Source organism: Borostomias antarcticus (genome assembly GCF_949987555.1).
Source record: "Borostomias antarcticus genome assembly, chromosome: 21".
Classification (NCBI taxonomy): Eukaryota; Metazoa; Chordata; class Actinopteri; order Stomiiformes; family Stomiidae; genus Borostomias; species Borostomias antarcticus.
The window spans coordinates 4,871,427-4,892,516 of NC_140254.1; the positions used below are offsets into that span (position 1 = coordinate 4,871,427).

The 21,090-nt window shown below is 50.9% G+C and overlaps 1 protein-coding gene across 2 annotated transcripts in view; it reads right to left on the reverse strand.

The window, feature by feature from the left end:
- LOC311323520 (prolyl endopeptidase) overlaps positions 1 to 16,426 on the reverse strand; it is a 27,107-nt gene extending 10,681 nt beyond the window's left edge. Inside the window, exon 1 of one of the 2 annotated variants that reach the window (XM_084455759.1) lies at positions 16,275 to 16,426. In XM_084455759.1, coding sequence (XP_084311885.1) covers positions 16,275 to 16,316 — 42 coding nt within the window. In that variant the 5' untranslated portion in view covers positions 16,317 to 16,426. The remainder of the gene's footprint in view (positions 1 to 16,274) is intronic. The other variant, XM_084455760.1, reaches the window with a different exon arrangement.
- Between the last annotated feature and the right edge of the window lie 4,664 nt (positions 16,427 to 21,090).

Here is a 21,090-nt window from a genome sequence, read left to right on the forward strand (position 1 = left end):
TAGACCTTATGACTGTGCTATTGAGTTGTTATCAGGAGCCACGCCGCCCAGAGGCCGGCTATACCCATTGTCAGTTCCTGAGACCAAGGCCATGGAGGACTACATCAACGTGTCAGTAAAGAACGGTTTGATTACACCTTCCACCTCTCCTATGTCTGCAGGATTCTTTTTTGTACCTAAGAAGGACGGGGGCTTGCGCCCATGTATCGACTATCGAGCATTGAACAAAATAACTATTAAGAACAAGTACCCCTTGCCACTAATGTCCACTGCCTATGATCTGCTCCGTGGTTCCACTATTTTCACCCGACTGGATTTACGCAATGCCTATCATCTAGTCCGAATCAGAAAGGGTGATGAATGGAAGACTGCTTTTAGCACCCCTAGTGGACACTACGAATATTCAGTCATGCCTTTCGGTTTGTCCAATGCCCCAGCAGTGTTCCAAGCACTAGTAAATGATGTCTTGAGGGAGTACATCAATCGGTTTGTGTTTGTCTATCTGGATGATGTGTTAATTTTTTCCAAGTCTCTTGAAGAACACCAGAAACAGGTCCGGCTGGTCCTCCAGAAGCTGCTTGACCATCAGCTGTTTGTAAAGCAGGAGAAGTGTGAGTTCCATGTGCCTAGAACTACTTATCTGGGACTGGTGATCTCTCCTGCTGGAGTCGCGATGGACACTGGGCGGGTTCAGGCTGTGGTCAACTGGCCGGTCCCGTCGACATTGAGACAGGTACAGAGTTTCCTGGGGTTTTCTAACTTTTTCAGACGTTTTATCAGAAACTTCAGTTCTGTTGCAGCACCCCTCACTGCATTGACCCGTGGAGCCCCTGCCAGAGTGAAATGGACTTCTGAGACCCAGAGGGCGTTTGAGGACCTCAAGGCCCGATTCACCACAGCTCCCATTCTCGCTCACCCAGATCCTACCCTCCCCTTTGTCGTTGAGGTGGATGCCTCCAACACTGGGGTAGGAGCTGTCCTCTCCCAAAGAGCTGAGGCCGACAAGAAGACTCATCCATGTGCTTTCTTTTCTCGTAAACTCAGCCCCACGGAGAGGAACTACGACGCTGGAGACCGAGAACTACTAGCCATCAAACAGGCCTTGGAGGAATGGAGACATTGGCTGGAGGGCGCGTACCATCCGTTCCAAGTCATCACCGACCACAAGAACCTCCAATACCTCCGGGAGGCTCGGCGCCTGAATCCAAGACAAGCCAGGTGGGCCCTGTTCTTTTCCCGTTTCAATTTCATTGTGACTTTCCGACCAGGAAGCAAGAACGTGAAAGCTGATGCATTATCACGTCAATTTGACACGGATGTCACTGACTCTTTGCCTGAGAGCATCATACCCCCCAGGTGCATTGTGGGCCAGGTCATTCTTGCCTTGGAGGAGACAGTCCAGCGGGCCCAACAGGTGGAGCCCGGTCCGGGAGGGGGCCCCCCCAACTGCCTGTATGTTCCTCTCGAGGTCCGTCCTGACGTCCTGCGGTGGGGCCATGACTCACCTGTGGCAGGTCATCCCGGAACTGCCCGGACAGCCGAGCTCATCAGCCGTCGCTTCTGGTGGCCATGCCTGAGGGCTGATGTGGAGGAGTACGTCCACGCCTGTACCATCTGTGCTGCTCAGAAGGCGAGTAATCAGGCTCCTGCTGGACATTTGCTTCCACTACCAGTGCCACATAGACCATGGTCACACATCTCTATGGACTTCATTACTGGCCTACCGCCATCGGCAGGTAACACTGTTATTTTTGTCATTGTGGACCGTTTTTCTAAAGCAGCACATTTTGTTCCACTGCCCAAGCTGCCCTCGGCAAAGGAGACTGCGGACCTAGTAGTCCGTGAAGTGGTCAGGTATCATGGTGTACCCAGTGACATAGTATCGGACAGAGGTCCACAGTTCGCGTCCAAGTACTGGAAGGCTTTTTGGTCCCTGTTTGAGACTGCAGTTAGTCTGTCCTCAGGTCATCACCCGCAAAGCAATGGCCAGACTGAGCGGGTAAATCAAGAGCTGGAGACCTACCTGCGTTGCATGGTCTCCTCCAACCCAGAGTCCTGGAGCCAGAGGCTGGTGTGGGCGGAGATAACCCACAACCAATTGAGAAGCTCGTCCACTGGTATGTCACCATTTGAAGCCCAGTTGGGGTACGTTCCCCCATTTTTTCCCTGTCAGCAGGCTGAGTCAGCGGTGCCGTCAGCTGATGCGTCAATGGCCAGATGCCGTCGGGCATGGGACAAGGCCCGCTCTGCTCTTATCCGCACGTCTGACCGCCACCGCTCCCAGGCCAACCGTCGTAGGCGACCCACGCCCACGTTTCATCCTGGGCAGAAGGTGTGGCTTTCCACCAGGAATCTACCCCTGCGCACGAAGACCAAGTTCACACCCCGGTTCATTGGGCCGTTCGTGGTGGTAGGGAGGGTCAATCCCGTGGCATATAAACTGCGCTTGCCTAGGTCTCTTCGGGTGAATCCTGTTTTTCATGTGTCCCTGTTGAAGCCTTTCTCAAGCTCTCCCTTATCTCGCCCCGTCCCACTCCCTCCTCCTCCTCGTATTGTTGCAGGTGGCCCTGTGTACACGGTTCGTCGGCTGCTGGATTCTCGCCGGGTGGGTCGCGGTCTTCAATATCTGGTTGATTGGGAGGGCTACGGCCCGGAGGAGCGATCCTGGGTTCCCTCTCGCTGGGTGCTGTGCCCGACCCTCATCCGTGACTTCCACCGGGAGAATCCACGCCTGCCGGGGCCACCTGGAGGTGGCCGTAGAGGGGGGGGTACTGTCAGGACTGGAGTGCCGGCCATACCCACAGGAGCCAACAGAGGGCGCCGAGGCCTCCGGTCTCGGACAATTGACTGATCATTACCTGTGATTTACCACACCTGTGTCAGTTTGGGTGTGTGGCCTATTTAAACCCCAGTGATTGCTGTCACAACGGGCTTGAAAAAGTGCAATTGCGGACAACGGTGTGGAGCAAAAATCAGAGGGCTTTAATAACAAAAATCAGAAGTCAAAATAACAATCCAGCTCAAAGAGCAAAGAGAAACCAAAACTTCACCAGTACAACTCCCGGCAGCATAATTCAAGATCCAGCACAGAATATCAGATCACTGGGGTTTAAATAGGCCACACACCCAAACTGACACAGGTGTGGTAAATCACAGGTAATGATCAGTCAATTGTCCGAGACCGGAGGCCTCGGCGCCCTCTGTTGGCTCCTGTGGGTATGGCCGGCACTCCAGTCCTGACAGTACCCCCCCCTCTACGGCCACCTCCAGGTGGCCCCGGCAGGCGTGGATTCTCCCGGTGGAAGTCACGGATGAGGGTCGGGCACAGCACCCAGCGAGAGGGAACCCAGGATCGCTCCTCCGGGCCGTAGCCCTCCCAATCAACCAGATATTGAAGACCGCGACCCACCCGGCGAGAATCCAGCAGCCGACGAACCGTGTACACAGGGCCACCTGCAACAATACGAGGAGGAGGAGGGAGTGGGACGGGGCGAGATAAGGGAGAGCTTGAGAAAGGCTTCAACAGGGACACATGAAAAACAGGATTCACCCGAAGAGACCTAGGCAAGCGCAGTTTATATGCCACAGGATTGACCCTCCCTACCACCACGAACGGCCCAATGAACCGGGGTGTGAACTTGGTCTTCGTGCGCAGGGGTAGATTCCTGGTGGAAAGCCACACCTTCTGCCCAGGATGAAACGTGGGCGTGGGTCGCCTACGACGGTTGGCCTGGGAGCGGTGGCGGTCAGACGTGCGGATAAGAGCAGAGCGGGCCTTGTCCCATGCCCGACGGCATCTGGCCATTGACGCATCAGCTGACGGCACCGCTGACTCAGCCTGCTGACAGGGAAAAAATGGGGGAACGTACCCCAACTGGGCTTCAAATGGTGACATACCAGTGGACGAGCTTCTCAATTGGTTGTGGGTTATCTCCGCCCACACCAGCCTCTGGCTCCAGGACTCTGGGTTGGAGGAGACCATGCAACGCAGGTAGGTCTCCAGCTCTTGATTTACCCGCTCAGTCTGGCCATTGCTTTGCGGGTGATGACCTGAGGACAGACTAACTGCAGTCTCAAACAGGGACCAAAAAGCTTTCCAGTACTTGGACGCGAACTGTGGACCTCTGTCCGATACTATGTCACTGGGTACACCATGATACCTGACCACTTCACGGACTACTAGGTCCGCAGTCTCCTTTGCCGAGGGCAGCTTGGGCAGTGGAACAAAATGTGCTGCTTTAGAAAAACGGTCCACAATGACAAAAATAACAGTGTTACCTGCCGATGGCGGTAGGCCAGTAATGAAGTCCATAGAGATGTGTGACCATGGTCTATGTGGCACTGGTAGTGGAAGCAAATGTCCAGCAGGAGCCTGATTACTCGCCTTCTGAGCAGCACAGATGGTACAGGCGTGGACGTACTCCTCCACATCAGCCCTCAGGCGTGGCCACCAGAAGCGACGGCTGATGAGCTCGGCTGTCCGGGCAGTTCCGGGATGACCTGCCACAGGTGAGTCATGGCCCCACCGCAGGACGTCAGGACGGACCTCGAGAGGAACATACAGGCAGTTGGGGGGGCCCCCTCCCGGACCGGGCTCCACCTGTTGGGCCCGCTGGACTGTCTCCTCCAAGGCAAGAATGACCTGGCCCACAATGCACCTGGGGGGTATGATGCTCTCAGGCAAAGAGTCAGTGACATCCGTGTCAAATTGACGTGATAATGCATCAGCTTTCACGTTCTTGCTTCCTGGTCGGAAAGTCACAATGAAATTGAAACGGGAAAAGAACAGGGCCCACCTGGCTTGTCTTGGATTCAGGCGCCGAGCCTCCCGGAGGTATTGGAGGTTCTTGTGGTCGGTGATGACTTGGAACGGATGGTACGCGCCCTCCAGCCAATGTCTCCATTCCTCCAAGGCCTGTTTGATGGCTAGTAGTTCTCGGTCTCCAGCGTCGTAGTTCCTCTCCGTGGGGCTGAGTTTACGAGAAAAGAAAGCACATGGATGAGTCTTCTTGTCGGCCTCAGCTCTTTGGGAGAGGACAGCTCCTACCCCAGTGTTGGAGGCATCCACCTCAACGACAAAGGGGAGGGTAGGATCTGGGTGAGCGAGAATGGGAGCTGTGGTGAATCGGGCCTTGAGGTCCTCAAACGCCCTCTGGGTCTCAGAAGTCCATTTCACTCTGGCAGGGGCTCCACGGGTCAATACAGTGAGGGGTGCTGCAACAGAACTGAAGTTTCTGATAAAACGTCTGAAAAAGTTAGAAAACCCCAGGAAACTCTGTACCTGTCTCAATGTCGACGGGACCGGCCAGTTGACCACGGCCTGAACCCGCCCAGTGTCCATCGCGACTCCAGCAGGAGAGATCACCAGTCCCAGATAAGTAGTTCTAGGCACATGGAACTCACACTTCTCCTGCTTTACAAACAGCTGATGGTCAAGCAGCTTCTGGAGGACCAGCCGGACCTGTTTCTGGTGTTCTTCAAGAGACTTGGAAAAAATTAACACATCATCCAGATAGACAAACACAAACCGATTGATGTACTCCCTCAAGACATCATTTACTAGTGCTTGGAACACTGCTGGGGCATTGGACAAACCGAAAGGCATGACTGAATATTCGTAGTGTCCACTAGGGGTGCTAAAAGCAGTCTTCCATTCATCACCCTTTCTGATTCGGACTAGATGATAGGCATTGCGTAAATCCAGTCGGGTGAAAATAGTGGAACCACGGAGCAGATCATAGGCAGTGGACATTAGTGGCAAGGGGTACTTGTTCTTAATAGTTATTTTGTTCAATGCTCAATAGTCGATACATGGGCGCAAGCCCCCGTCCTTCTTAGGTACAAAAAAGAATCCTGCAGACATAGGAGAGGTGGAAGGTGTAATCAAACCGTTCTTTACTGACACGTTGATGTAGTCCTCCATGGCCTTGGTCTCAGGAACTGACAATGGGTATAGCCGGCCTCTGGGCGGCGTGGCTCCTGATAACAACTCAATAGCACAGTCATAAGGTCTATGTGGTGGTAACGCGGCAGCTTGTGACTTACTGAAGACCTCAGCCAAGTCATGATACACAGAGGGAACCTGACTGAGGTCACAATCTGGATCAGCATTGAGAGGAAACTTAACCTTGTGTGGAGGGCTACTATACACAGAGCTGACCTGAGTGGGAGATAAATGTCCTGACCGGTTACATTCGGGACTCCACATCCTGATTCTCCCAGTGTCCCAATCGATCTGTGGGTTGTGCCTCCGTAACCAGGGATAGCCTAGGATTACGCTTTCCTGCTGGGACTCAATCAAAGAGAACTGGACCTGCTCGTTATGGTCACCAATGCACATATACAGGGGGCCTGTGATGTAGTCCACTCTACCCGACCCTAGGGGTCTACCATCAAGAGCTTGAATGTTCATGGGGTTAGGGCTTACCTGGATAGGCAGGAGAAGGCGTTTGGCCAGGCTAATGTCCATCAGGTTACCCTCGGCACCGGAGTCAACCAAGGCAGAGACCCGCGCTTTACCGGGTTGTACAGAAGTCCACGTTAGCAGTACATCCAACTGAAGGCGTCTTGTGGTTGAGGGGAACTGTGCTGCGGCGCTCACAAGGTGGTCCCCTGCCCCTCGTGAGCCAGGGCGTTTCCCTGTAGCTTAGTGCATCGATCCCGGAAATGGCCTGCGGCCCCGCAGTACAGGCAGAGCTTCTCCCGGCGCCGCCGTTCCTTCTCTGTGGGGTTTAGGCGATAGCGGTCCACCTCCCAAAGAGCTGAGGCCGACAAGAAGACTCATCCATGTGCTTTCTTTTCTCGTAAACTCAGCCCCACGGAGAGGAACTACGACGCTGGAGACCGAGAACTACTAGCCATCAAACAGGCCTTGGAGGAATGGAGACATTGGCTCCATTCCTCCAAGGCCTGTTTGATGGCTAGTAGTTCTCGGTCTCCAGCGTCGTAGTTCCTCTCCGTGGGGCTGAGTTTACGAGAAAAGAAAGCACATGGATGAGTCTTCTTGTCGGCCTCAGCTCTTTGGGAGAGGACAGCTCCTACCCCAGTGTTGGAGGCATCCACCTCAACGACAAAGGGGAGGGTAGGATCTGGGTGAGCGAGAATGGGAGCTGTGGTGAATCGGGCCTTGAGGTCCTCAAACGCCCTCTGGGTCTCAGAAGTCCATTTCACTCTGGCAGGGGCTCCACGGGTCAATGCAGTGAGGGGTGCTGCAACAGAACTGAAGTTTCTGATAAAACGTCTGAAAAAGTTAGAAAACCCCAGGAAACTCTGTACCTGTCTCAATGTCGACGGGACCGGCCAGTTGACCACGGCCTGAACCCGCCCAGTGTCCATCGCGACTCCAGCAGGAGAGATCACCAGTCCCAGATAAGTAGTTCTAGGCACATGGAACTCACACTTCTCCTGCTTTACAAACAGCTGATGGTCAAGCAGCTTCTGGAGGACCAGCCGGACCTGTTTCTGGTGTTCTTCAAGAGACTTGGAAAAAATTAACACATCATCCAGATAGACAAACACAAACCGATTGATGTACTCCCTCAAGACATCATTTACTAGTGCTTGGAACACTGCTGGGGCATTGGACAAACCGAAAGGCATGACTGAATATTCGTAGTGTCCACTAGGGGTGCTAAAAGCAGTCTTCCATTCATCACCCTTTCTGATTCGGACTAGATGATAGGCATTGCGTAAATCCAGTCGGGTGAAAATAGTGGAACCACGGAGCAGATCATAGGCAGTGGACATTAGTGGCAAGGGGTACTTGTTCTTAATAGTTATTTTGTTCAATGCTCGATAGTCGATACATGGGCGCAAGCCCCCGTCCTTCTTAGGTACAAAAAAGAATCCTGCAGACATAGGAGAGGTGGAAGGTGTAATCAAACCGTTCTTTACTGACACGTTGATGTAGTCCTCCATGGCCTTGGTCTCAGGAACTGACAATGGGTATAGCCGGCCTCTGGGCGGCGTGGCTCCTGATAACAACTCAATAGCACAGTCATAAGGTCTATGTGGTGGTAACGCGGCAGCTTGTGACTTACTGAAGACCTCAGCCAAGTCATGATACACAGAGGGAACCTGACTGAGGTCACAATCTGGATCAGCATTGAGAGGAAACTTAACCTTGTGTGAAGGGCTACTATACACAGAGCTGACCTGAGTGGGAGATAAATGTCCTGACCGGTTACATTCGGGACTCCACATCCTGATTCTCCCAGTGTCCCAATCGATCTGTGGGTTGTGCCTCCGTAACCAGGGATAGCCTAGGATTACGCTTTCCTGCTGGGACTCAATCAAAGAGAACTGGACCTGCTCGTTATGGTCACCAATGCACATATACAGGGGGCCTGTGATGTAGTCCACTCTACCCGACCCTAGGGGTCTACCATCAAGAGCTTGAATGTTCATGGGGTTAGGGCTTACCTGGATAGGCAGGAGAAGGCGTTTGGCCAGGCTAATGTCCATCAGGTTACCCTCGGCACCGGAGTCAACCAAGGCAGAGACCCGCGCTTTACCGGGTTGTACAGAAGTCCACGTTAGCAGTACATCCAACTGAAGGCGTCTTGTGGTTGAGGGGAACTGTGCTGCTCAGAAGGCGAGTAATCAGGCTCCTGCTGGACATTTGCTTCCACTACCAGTGCCACATAGACCATGGTCACACATCTCTATGGACTTCATTACTGGCCTACCGCCATCGGCAGGTAACACTGTTATTTTTGTCATTGTGGACCGTTTTTCTAAAGCAGCACATTTTGTTCCACTGCCCAAGCTGCCCTCGGCAAAGGAGACTGCGGACCTAGTAGTCCGTGAAGTGGTCAGGTATCATGGTGTACCCAGTGACATAGTATCGGACAGAGGTCCACAGTTCGCGTCCAAGTACTGGAAAGCTTTTTGGTCCCTGTTTGAGACTGCAGTTAGTCTGTCCTCAGGTCATCACCCGCAAAGCAATGGCCAGACTGAGCGGGTAAATCAAGAGCTGGAGACCTACCTGCGTTGCATGGTCTCCTCCAACCCAGAGTCCTGGAGCCAGAGGCTGGTGTGGGCGGAGATAACCCACAACCAATTGAGAAGCTCGTCCACTGGTATGTCACCATTTGAAGCCCAGTTGGGGTACGTTCCCCCATTTTTTCCCTGTCAGCAGGCTGAGTCAGCGGTGCCGTCAGCTGATGCGTCAATGGCCAGATGCCGTCGGGCATGGGACAAGGCCCGCTCTGCTCTTATCCGCACGTCTGACCGCCACCGCTCCCAGGCCAACCGTCGTAGGCGACCCACGCCCACGTTTCATCCTGGGCAGAAGGTGTGGCTTTCCACCAGGAATCTACCCCTGCGCACAAAGACCAAGTTCACACCCCGGTTCATTGGGCCGTTCGTGGTGGTAGGGAGGGTCAATCCCGTGGCATATAAACTGCGCTTGCCTAGGTCTCTTCGGGTGAATCCTGTTTTTCATGTGTCCCTGTTGAAGCCTTTCTCAAGCTCTCCCTTATCTCGCCCCGTCCCACTCCCTCCTCCTCCTCGTATTGTTGCAGGTGGCCCTGTGTACACGGTTCGTCGGCTGCTGGATTCTCGCCGGGTGGGTCGCGGTCTTCAATATCTGGTTGATTGGGAGGGCTACGGCCCGGAGGAGCGATCCTGGGTTCCCTCTCGCTGGGTGCTGTGCCCGACCCTCATCCGTGACTTCCACCGGGAGAATCCACGCCTGCCGGGGCCGCCTGGAGGTGGCCGTAGAGGGGGGGGTACTGTCAGGACTGGAGTGCCGGCCATACCCACAGGAGCCAACAGAGGGCGCCGAGGCCTCCGGTCTCGGACAATTGACTGATCATTACCTGTGATTTACCACACCTGTGTCAGTTTGGGTGTGTGGCCTATTTAAACCCCAGTGATCTGATATTCTGTGCTGGATCTTGAATTATGCTGCCGGGAGTTGTACTGGTGAAGTTTTGGTTTCTCTTTGCTCTTTGAGCTGGATTGTTATTTTGACTTCTGATTTTTGTTATTAAAGCCCTCTGATTTTTGCTCCACACCGTTGTCCGCAATTGCACTTTTTCAAGCCCGTTGTGACAGCAAGCTTTTTGGTCCCTGTTTGAGACTGCAGTTAGTCTGTCCTCAGGTCATCACCCGCAAAGCAATGGCCAGACTGAGCGGGTAAATCAAGAGCTGGAGACCTACCTGCGTTGCATGGTCTCCTCCAACCCAGAGTCCTGGAGCCAGAGGCTGGTGTGGGCGGAGATAACCCACAACCAATTGAGAAGCTCGTCCACTGGTATGTCACCATTTGAAGCCCAGTTGGGGTACGTTCCCCCATTTTTTCCCTGTCAGCAGGCTGAGTCAGCGGTGCCGTCAGCTGATGCGTCAATGGCCAGATGCCGTCGGGCATGGGACAAGGCCCGCTCTGCTCTTATCCGCACGTCTGACCGCCACCGCTCCCAGGCCAACCGTCGTAGGCGACCCACGCCCACGTTTCATCCTGGGCAGAAGGTGTGGCTTTCCACCAGGAATCTACCCCTGCGCACGAAGACCAAGTTCACACCCCGGTTCATTGGGCCGTTCGTGGTGGTAGGGAGGGTCAATCCCGTGGCATATAAACTGCGCTTGCCTAGGTCTCTTCGGGTGAATCCTGTTTTTCATGTGTCCCTGTTGAAGCCTTTCTCAAGCTCTCCCTTATCTCGCCCCGTCCCACTCCCTCCTCCTCCTCGTATTGTTGCAGGTGGCCCTGTGTACACGGTTCGTCGGCTGCTGGATTCTCGCCGGGTGGGTCGCGGTCTTCAATATCTGGTTGATTGGGAGGGCTACGGCCCGGAGGAGCGATCCTGGGTTCCCTCTCGCTGGGTGCTGTGCCCGACCCTCATCCGTGACTTCCACCGGGAGAATCCACGCCTGCCGGGGCCGCCTGGAGGTGGCCGTAGAGGGGGGGGTACTGTCAGGACTGGAGTGCCGGCCATACCCACAGGAGCCAACAGAGGGCGCCGAGGCCTCCGGTCTCGGACAATTGACTGATCATTACCTGTGATTTACCACACCTGTGTCAGTTTGGGTGTGTGGCCTATTTAAACCCCAGTGATCTGATATTCTGTGCTGGATCTTGAATTATGCTGCCGGGAGTTGTACTGGTGAAGTTTTGGTTTCTCTTTGCTCTTTGAGCTGGATTGTTATTTTGACTTCTGATTTTTGTTATTAAAGCCCTCTGATTTTTGCTCCACACCGTTGTCCGCAATTGCACTTTTTCAAGCCCGTTGTGACAGCAAGCTTTTTGGTCCCTGTTTGAGACTGCAGTTAGTCTGTCCTCAGGTCATCACCCGCAAAGCAATGGCCAGACTGAGCGGGTAAATCAAGAGCTGGAGACCTACCTGCGTTGCATGGTCTCCTCCAACCCAGAGTCCTGGAGCCAGAGGCTGGTGTGGGCGGAGATAACCCACAACCAATTGAGAAGCTCGTCCACTGGTATGTCACCATTTGAAGCCCAGTTGGGGTACGTTCCCCCATTTTTTCCCTGTCAGCAGGCTGAGTCAGCGGTGCCGTCAGCTGATGCGTCAATGGCCAGATGCCGTCGGGCATGGGACAAGGCCCGCTCTGCTCTTATCCGCACGTCTGACCGCCACCGCTCCCAGGCCAACCGTCGTAGGCGACCCACGCCCACGTTTCATCCTGGGCAGAAGGTGTGGCTTTCCACCAGGAATCTACCCCTGCGCACGAAGACCAAGTTCACACCCCGGTTCATTGGGCCGTTCGTGGTGGTAGGGAGGGTCAATCCCGTGGCATATAAACTGCGCTTGCCTAGGTCTCTTCGGGTGAATCCTGTTTTTCATGTGTCCCTGTTGAAGCCTTTCTCAAGCTCTCCCTTATCTCGCCCCGTCCCACTCCCTCCTCCTCCTCGTATTGTTGCAGGTGGCCCTGTGTACACGGTTCGTCGGCTGCTGGATTCTCGCCGGGTGGGTCGCGGTCTTCAATATCTGGTTGATTGGGAGGGCTACGGCCCGGAGGAGCGATCCTGGGTTCCCTCTCGCTGGGTGCTGTGCCCGACCCTCATCCGTGACTTCCACCGGGAGAATCCACGCCTGCCGGGGCCGCCTGGAGGTGGCCGTAGAGGGGGGGGTACTGTCAGGACTGGAGTGCCGGCCATACCCACAGGAGCCAACAGAGGGCGCCGAGGCCTCCGGTCTCGGACAATTGACTGATCATTACCTGTGATTTACCACACCTGTGTCAGTTTGGGTGTGTGGCCTATTTAAACCCCAGTGATCTGATATTCTGTGCTGGATCTTGAATTATGCTGCCGGGAGTTGTACTGGTGAAGTTTTGGTTTCTCTTTGCTCTTTGAGCTGGATTGTTATTTTGACTTCTGATTTTTGTTATTAAAGCCCTCTGATTTTTGCTCCACACCGTTGTCCGCAATTGCACTTTTTCAAGCCCGTTGTGACAGCAAGCTTTTTGGTCCCTGTTTGAGACTGCAGTTAGTCTGTCCTCAGGTCATCACCCGCAAAGCAATGGCCAGACTGAGCGGGTAAATCAAGAGCTGGAGACCTACCTGCGTTGCATGGTCTCCTCCAACCCAGAGTCCTGGAGCCAGAGGCTGGTGTGGGCGGAGATAACCCACAACCAATTGAGAAGCTCGTCCACTGGTATGTCACCATTTGAAGCCCAGTTGGGGTACGTTCCCCCATTTTTTCCCTGTCAGCAGGCTGAGTCAGCGGTGCCGTCAGCTGATGCGTCAATGGCCAGATGCCGTCGGGCATGGGACAAGGCCCGCTCTGCTCTTATCCGCACGTCTGACCGCCACCGCTCCCAGGCCAACCGTCGTAGGCGACCCACGCCCACGTTTCATCCTGGGCAGAAGGTGTGGCTTTCCACCAGGAATCTACCCCTGCGCACGAAGACCAAGTTCACACCCCGGTTCATTGGGCCGTTCGTGGTGGTAGGGAGGGTCAATCCCGTGGCATATAAACTGCGCTTGCCTAGGTCTCTTCGGGTGAATCCTGTTTTTCATGTGTCCCTGTTGAAGCCTTTCTCAAGCTCTCCCTTATCTCGCCCCGTCCCACTCCCTCCTCCTCCTCGTATTGTTGCAGGTGGCCCTGTGTACACGGTTCGTCGGCTGCTGGATTCTCGCCGGGTGGGTCGCGGTCTTCAATATCTGGTTGATTGGGAGGGCTACGGCCCGGAGGAGCGATCCTGGGTTCCCTCTCGCTGGGTGCTGTGCCCGACCCTCATCCGTGACTTCCACCGGGAGAATCCACGCCTGCCGGGGCCACCTGGAGGTGGCCGTAGAGGGGGGGGTACTGTCAGGACTGGAGTGCCGGCCATACCCACAGGAGCCAACAGAGGGCGCCGAGGCCTCCGGTCTCGGACAATTGACTGATCATTACCTGTGATTTACCACACCTGTGTCAGTTTGGGTGTGTGGCCTATTTAAACCCCAGTGATCTGATATTCTGTGCTGGATCTTGAATTATGCTGCCGGGAGTTGTACTGGTGAAGTTTTGGTTTCTCTTTGCTCTTTGAGCTGGATTGTTATTTTGACTTCTGATTTTTGTTATTAAAGCCCTCTGATTTTTGCTCCACACCGTTGTCCGCAATTGCACTTTTTCAAGCCCGTTGTGACAAGGTGTAGATGGCATCAGTGCCAGGTTTCTGAAGGATGCAGCCAGAGTTATAGCTCCATCAGTAACCCACATAATCAACCTCTCCCTGGAGCTAGGCAAGGTCCCCACCGACTTTAAAAATGCTAAGGTCATCCCCATCTATAAAAAAGGGACCACATCTGATCCCAGCAATTATAGGCCAGTCTCAATCCTAAATATGCTCTCGAAAGTCCTAGAGAAGATAGCCCAAGAACAAGTCCAGGATTATGTTAGCAGCCTGCTGTATGATCTTCAATCTGGCTTTAGGCAGTCCTACTCCACTGACACATGCCTCATCTATCTTACCGACAGTATCAGGAGGGAGATAGACTCAGGAAATCTGTGTGGGCTGGTCCTTCTGGAACTCCAGAAGGCTTTCGACACAGTAAACCATAGCATCCTACTCCACAAGCTTAAGGCCTTGGGCATGTCTAAGTCAGTGATCACATGGTTCTCTTCCTACCTCTCTGATAGGGTCCAACGGGTAGAGGTCAGTGGCAATTTGTCGGATGCCAAGCCAATAGTTTGTGGGGTCCCACAAGGAAGCGTGCTAGGACCGCTCCTATTTCTACTGTACATAAATGACATGTCAGCAGCATGCTCATGTAACTTGTTTTTATTTGCAGACGACTCTGCCCTGCTAGTCTCACACAAGGACCAGAGCACATTAGAACAGCTGCTAGGAGAAGAACTTGCAGGAGTCAGCAGATGGCTTTCGGACAACAGACTTTCTCTACACCTAGGTAAGACAGAAGCAATATTACTGGGCTCCAAGCCCAAGCTTAGGAAAGCTTGAGAGCTCAATATCCAGCTAGGTCCTGTCACCCTAAAACAGCAAAAAACAGTTAGGTATCTAGGCTGCATGTTAGACGGGAGTCTAGATGGGGAGGCTATGGGCTCCCAAGTACAGGGCAAAGTCAACGCCCGCACCAGATACCTAGCTAGGAAAGCTAGCCTCCTAGACAGAGTCAGCCTCAGGCTACTAGCAAATAGCCTAGTACTCTGCCACTTCCAATATGGTAGCGTGGCTTGGTTCGAGGGCCTGACAGGGACCATGAAAGAGAAACTGCAGGTCTCTCAAAAGTTAGCAAGGGTGGTATTGGGTCTTGGCCCCCGCACCCACATAGGGAGGAGACACTACCAAGAGCTAAACTGGCTTCCTGTAGAGGCCAGAGTTACTCAGCTCAGACTCAATGTAGTGCACAACATAATCAACCATAGGTCCCCCCGCTACCTTCAGAACTACTTCACCCCGATCAGTGACTCCCATACCCACAGAACCAGAGCTAGCACAGCTAATCTTAAGCCTCCGTTCCAAAGTAGGCCGGTGCACCCTCGCTTACTCTGGAGCCCACCCAGATGGCAAGCGGATCTGGGCCATATATGGGCCGGAACTAAGCCACAAGGTCCAGATCTGGCCTGTATATGGCCCAGATCCGCTTGCTATGTGGGCAAGATTGGAATAAGCTGCCCATCCACGTCAAGCAGAGCTCGAGCCGCCACGGCTTCAAGAAAACAGTCAGGAAGTGGCTCATGGACAGGGTAGAGGAATAGCCCTTATATACTAGGAATTCAATCCGGTTTTTAGTAATTATAGGATGTACAGTTTTAGCTATAGGGTAGCTTTTCTAACGTTTTAAATGTATGTTTTTATGTCATGTCATGTTTGTTTTTGCTGTGGCCTAACAGCCCCTGGGACCATGATGGAAATAAGGGTTTTCTCTTTCTCAAGTTATCCTTTGGATTCCTGTCTGTGTTTTTAAATCCATCAATAAATCAAATCAAATCACACAAACACATGTGTGCACGCACACACATAGACACATACACATGCATGCGCACACACTCACGCATACCCACATGCGCATACACATGTATGCATGCACACATACAAATGCATGTGCGCGCACACACACACACACATACTGTACACATGTACAAATGCACGCATGTAAATGAATACGTGCGCACAAACACACACACACACTTGCTCCCAAAGTGGAGGGTTGCATAACTCATTGGCTACTTCCCAAACATCCGGTTTCTCTAGAACTTAGTTCTCTGGAATCTTTATATGCATGTGCCAACATGTCTGGCATTGTAACTGTCCCCAGGGTACTGGATCACAGAAGCACTTAACATTTGGCTCCCCTCCCAGACCAGAATGGAGTCTTACTCAGAACTAGAGCAAAGGGTTTGAACCCACAGGGGAGGCAATAAATCCATACTAAAAGCCTGTTCCAACCTAGAAGTCGTGACCCACCTTGATGCGAGATACACCTATTAGACGCCGTCTATTGGCTGAAGTGTGTTGGTACAAAGGTTTGTATTAATGGAGTAGAGTCCATACGCACTTACATGGCTACGGTGTAACTATGGTTGGGTAATGACCATAGTGTGAACCCATGACCTGTGCGTAGGTCAGGTACTGACATGCCTTTGATACAGACCTCCTCAAGATTGCGTGTGTTTAATACTATGAGATGTAATCACACAGACTCTCTGTAGAGAACAACAGGCCTGCGTTTTCCTGCTCTCACTTCCTGGTGACTCCCTTTCTGCTCCTACGCCTGCCCCTTTAAGACAGTACAGAGAGAGAGAGAGAGAGAGAGAGAGAGAGAGAGAGAGAAAGAAACAGACAGGGAGAGAGAGAGAGAGACCAACCTTACTCTCATCCCTCCTAGCTGCCGGGTATTTAAATGCCATGTCACCGCGTCCTTGTGTTTCCCTCGCGCCTCTGTTTGTCTGCAGGTCTGTCCGTCTGTCTGAAGTCCGCAAACAGGCTGACACGGTGGCAAGCTCAAAGTGAAAGTGAAATCAGGCTCCTCTCTCCCACACACATGCACACGCGCAGACACACACAGCACCGCTTCTCCTGCTCCCGGCAGGATGTGACGTCACCCAGCGATCCATGCTGACAGGCCGGAGCAGACTGGAGGAGGTGGAACTGGAGGACAGGGGTCATGTGTGTGTGTGTGTGTGTGTGTGTGTGTGTGTGTGCGTGCGTGCGTGTGTGTGTGTGTGTGTTTTGTTACTTTGCTTGTGTGTAGTTACATTGCAACAGTAGTTTTGCAGTACGGAGACAGAGAGACACAGAGAGAGAGAGAGAGAGACAGAGAGAGAGACAGAAAGAGAGAGAGACAGAGAGAGAGAGAGACAGAGAGAGAGAGAGAGAGAGAGAGAGAGAGAGAGAGAGAGAGACAGAGAGTGGGTGTGATGGCGGTGCGCACAGTCGTAGCAGCTTGTACAGTAGCTCTTCTTTCCAGCGCTCATTCAATTTCATTGTGCTTGCGTGCAGTGACAATAAATTAAACTTGAACTTTAACTTGAGCAGTAACTTCTGCTGAAGTGCAGACAGAGGAGGAAATTAATTATCTGCTGATGTGACACACTTTTATTGTGTGTGTGTATGTGTGTGTGTGCGTGTGTGTGTGTGTGTGTGTGTGTGTGTGTGTGTGTCAGTCTTTACATCCCTGTTTTGGATTTGGCTCTCAACAAAATGCTGCACATTCTCTTGTCGCACACACACACATACACACACGTGCACACACTGTCTCAAATGTCCACTACCAGGCGTTACGCAATCACTGAGGCACACTACATCGTAACTCAATGTCTGTAGCTGTCTTTTTGTGTTCACATGTCCCTTGCTGATACAGGAGTGCTGAGTCAAGATGGCAGACATTTCCGGCACTGATAAGAAATCAAGAGCAGCGGATGTGGTTGAATGTCACCTGCAGGATGACAGAATAATCGTCATTTCACTGGAAACAATAATCATTTTCTTATTGACCTGTAAGCATGACTCACAATCCAATGCAATATACTACATATGTAATGATAAAATACACATAAAATACACAATACAGGTAAAGTTCCATATTTCATCATAGCGTTAAAGTCATTGCAGTCAATGATGCTCTGTATGCCTGTACCCATGACTAATGATTCTCATAAATGCTACTGTACGGCCTCCAGCATATACAGTACAGTAGCAGAGGGTTGGTTTGTGGTTGCGCAGCCACTTGACATTGCTACAGTAGCGATTCCCTCTGTCAATACATGAAAATCAAAGTAGGAAGAAGTTCATTAAAGGTGAGGGGAATAAAATCCCAAACGATCTGCCCATACCTTGAATAGTAAAAAAAAAAAAAACTGAAACAATTAGTACAGTATAGTGAAACATTTTTTCACTACTGTAGGTGGATTGATGTAAAAATGAGATATCAGCAGCATATACCGAACATGTCACTCCTTTTACCTGCCTGCCTCCTAGCCTAGATTTTCAGGGCTGCCGTGGAAATATCATGTGACTTTACTGTGATATTCTGATGCATTTTATTACTGTATGCCACACTTGTGTATCGTATTTTAATTTGTTGAATAAAATCAATGGATCCGTCTCCTCTGCCTGTTGCCTCTCAGCGCCAGCAGCAACAGCACAGACAATGATGTCAATAAGGAAGCACCAATCAGGACCTGCGGACAGACAGCCGCCGCCGCCGTCTCTGTGATGTTCTCCTCGCTGATGGACGGATGAGAAGCGGAGGGGTGGAGGGATGGTCAAGGAAGAGAAGACCACACAGGGTGTGTGTGTGTGTGTGTGTGTGTGTGTGTGTGTGTGTGTGTGTGTGTGTGTGTGTCAGGAGATAGCTGTCACATGAGTGAGCAGGTGAACACCTTAGGGCTGAAGATAGAGGATGTTTTTTGACTAAACTCTTTGAACAGTTCCTTAACTGAGATTCCAGTAGCCTACAGACAAAAACAGCATATTTGTAAATGTCAAGTTTAATGTGGTGTTAACTAAAATACTGTTTTAATTAAAGTACTGTAGTTATTTCACACTTCATGTCCTAACCTTTCTCTCCATGGTCTGGTCTGTGGTGCAAAAAATTGTACAGTAGCCTACAAATGCTGAGTAATTGTTGTATCACCAGAATTAATTTGACATATGTTAAGTAAACATTTGTTTGAATTTCTGATACAATCCCTAAATTAATTTAATCATTCCAATTAGGTAGGAAGGTAGGGAGGGGTTTAGTGTCAACAGATTTTGTGATGAGGAGCTGTACTGCGCCTCATGGATTAGCCTCCAGGATGGATGGAGAGGGAGAATGAGAAGAAAAACAGTTTCAGACTTTTTAATCTGTCTAATCCACAAAGACATTAAAACGACTGAGAGAAGAAGGAGGGGAGGAGGAGGGGAGGAAGGAGGGGAGCTGGGGGGGGGAGATGGGGAGGGAGGAGGGGAGCGAGTGACAAACAGGGCTAATTTCAGACTAATTTAGTGATAAAGTGATTAAGGGAATTGGGAGTGATGGGAGGGGAGGCTGTTACTGGAAGCCATCAGACATCTGGACCCACCAGTAGTACCCACCATTGCTCCAGTACTCATATACACCACTCCAGGGATTATGACATCATCATCATTTCATGCCATACAAGTACTATCTATCTATCTATCTATCTATCTATCTATCTATCTATCTATCTATCTATCTATCTATCTATCTATCTATCTGGTAATGTTGGTTTTGTAGGATATGTGCCACTCATTCATATGTAAATTGATGACAAATATATGTATGTGCAAGTGTGATGTAACTGTGAACTGACTTGATAACATTTTCATGAAGGTCAGGGCTTCATCACCTGAAAATTATCTATTCAATCATATTCTTTGTTTCCTAAGGGTTTAAGAAGTTGGTTGTATGAATACTGTGACATTTTAAAGGTCAAGGCTTCATCACTTGAAAATGACTTCTGGTGTAGACCATGATTTTTATTTTGCACTGTTCTGTACACTGCCAAATAAAGAAATACATTATATATATATATATATATATATATATATATATATATATATATATATATATAATATAAATCTAGTTATAAACAGCTTTATAAAGACTTTTTCTAAAGCCTTCAAGCTTGACTTCATACTCTCCATACACTCTGAGTCTGCTGCACAACAGATAACATTCTGAAAACATGACTTCACTTCATTTCTGTAAACACCTGTCCTGATGTGCTGGTCAGCTGACCCGGAGAACCTGCAGCAGTACCAGGCAGCCAGAGGGAGGAACGTGGACCAGACAGGCGGGTGGTTATGAAACAATTAATCCCCAACTAGACCAGACCTGACCAGAACAGAACAGGCCACTCTCTTGTGACCGTGACAACGACACCAGACAGGGTCGCTGTAGAACGGCGGACCCTCACACCCCACCCTCGGTAGTGGCGACCCAATATGCCCCTCCCCCGTGGGATCCATCAATATTTGGATCTGGTGAAACCAGGGCACCAACCCTAGTCCCTGGTGGGCAGCTGCACCGGAACCTGATGTTTAGACTGTTCCACCAGCGTGGGCCCCTTGGCTGCTGGGGTTCTAACGGGCTAGGGACACAGGTAGCCCGTCAAATCTGCGCCAGAATAAGACAATCTGATTACAACACAGACAGTCAACACCACAGGACTAAGGACAGGGAGAGAGGGACACATACACACACACACACACACACACACACACACACACACACACAGTTACAAGTAGGCATGTGCTCAGCCCCCTCCCTATCCCTAACAGATGGTGCTCCACACCGGAGACCAACAACGGATTATGTCTTATCAGTCTGGATATTTTGATTATGGTATTGTAGTTATTAATTCACAAATCAGAGGTACTGTAGCTCCTAACCTTTCCTGTGAGCCTGGCGTAACTGCTCAGAACCTCTACAGTCTGCTTGGCTCAGCCAGGCCAGATTCTGTGCTGTACTATAACTGTGACTGTTATTTGACTGTAAGCCTCTCATTTAGAAATGGACAATGGGCAGGTTTATGGTTTATAAAAAGCAAGTCCGGGCTGGGGGCTTTAGAGACTGTGTTTACAACCATAGAGGCCTCTATCTATAGCACAGCAGCTCTCATAGGTCAGCTAGAGATACTGTATAATGCATCCCCTGACTGGCAGGATGCGATGGACTTAACTGACATTTTAGATTGACATTTTAGATTGACCTGACATTTTAGATGTCTAGATTTTTATTTTTTATTTTATATGACTTTTTATAATGTTTTTCTTGCACTTTGTCTTGATGCTTTTAATGTCTCATGTAAAGCACTTTAATTGCCTTGTTGCTGAAACGTGCTATACAAATCAACTTGTCTTGCCTTTTATTGTATTCTACTGCATTTCTCGTGTATGCCTTTACAGTATGTCTTTTACTGCTTTTATTGTGTTGGGGGTTTTATGTTTTATCGGATGCAACACTATCTATCTATCTATCTATCTATCTATCTGTATATCTATCTATCTATCTATCTATCTATCTATCTATCTATCTATCTATCTATCTATCTATCTACTGTATCTATCTATCTATCTATCTATCTATCTATCTATCTATCTATCTATCTATCTATCTATCTATCCATCTATCAGAACAAACCAATCAAAACCTGTATCGTATTTGATGAATAC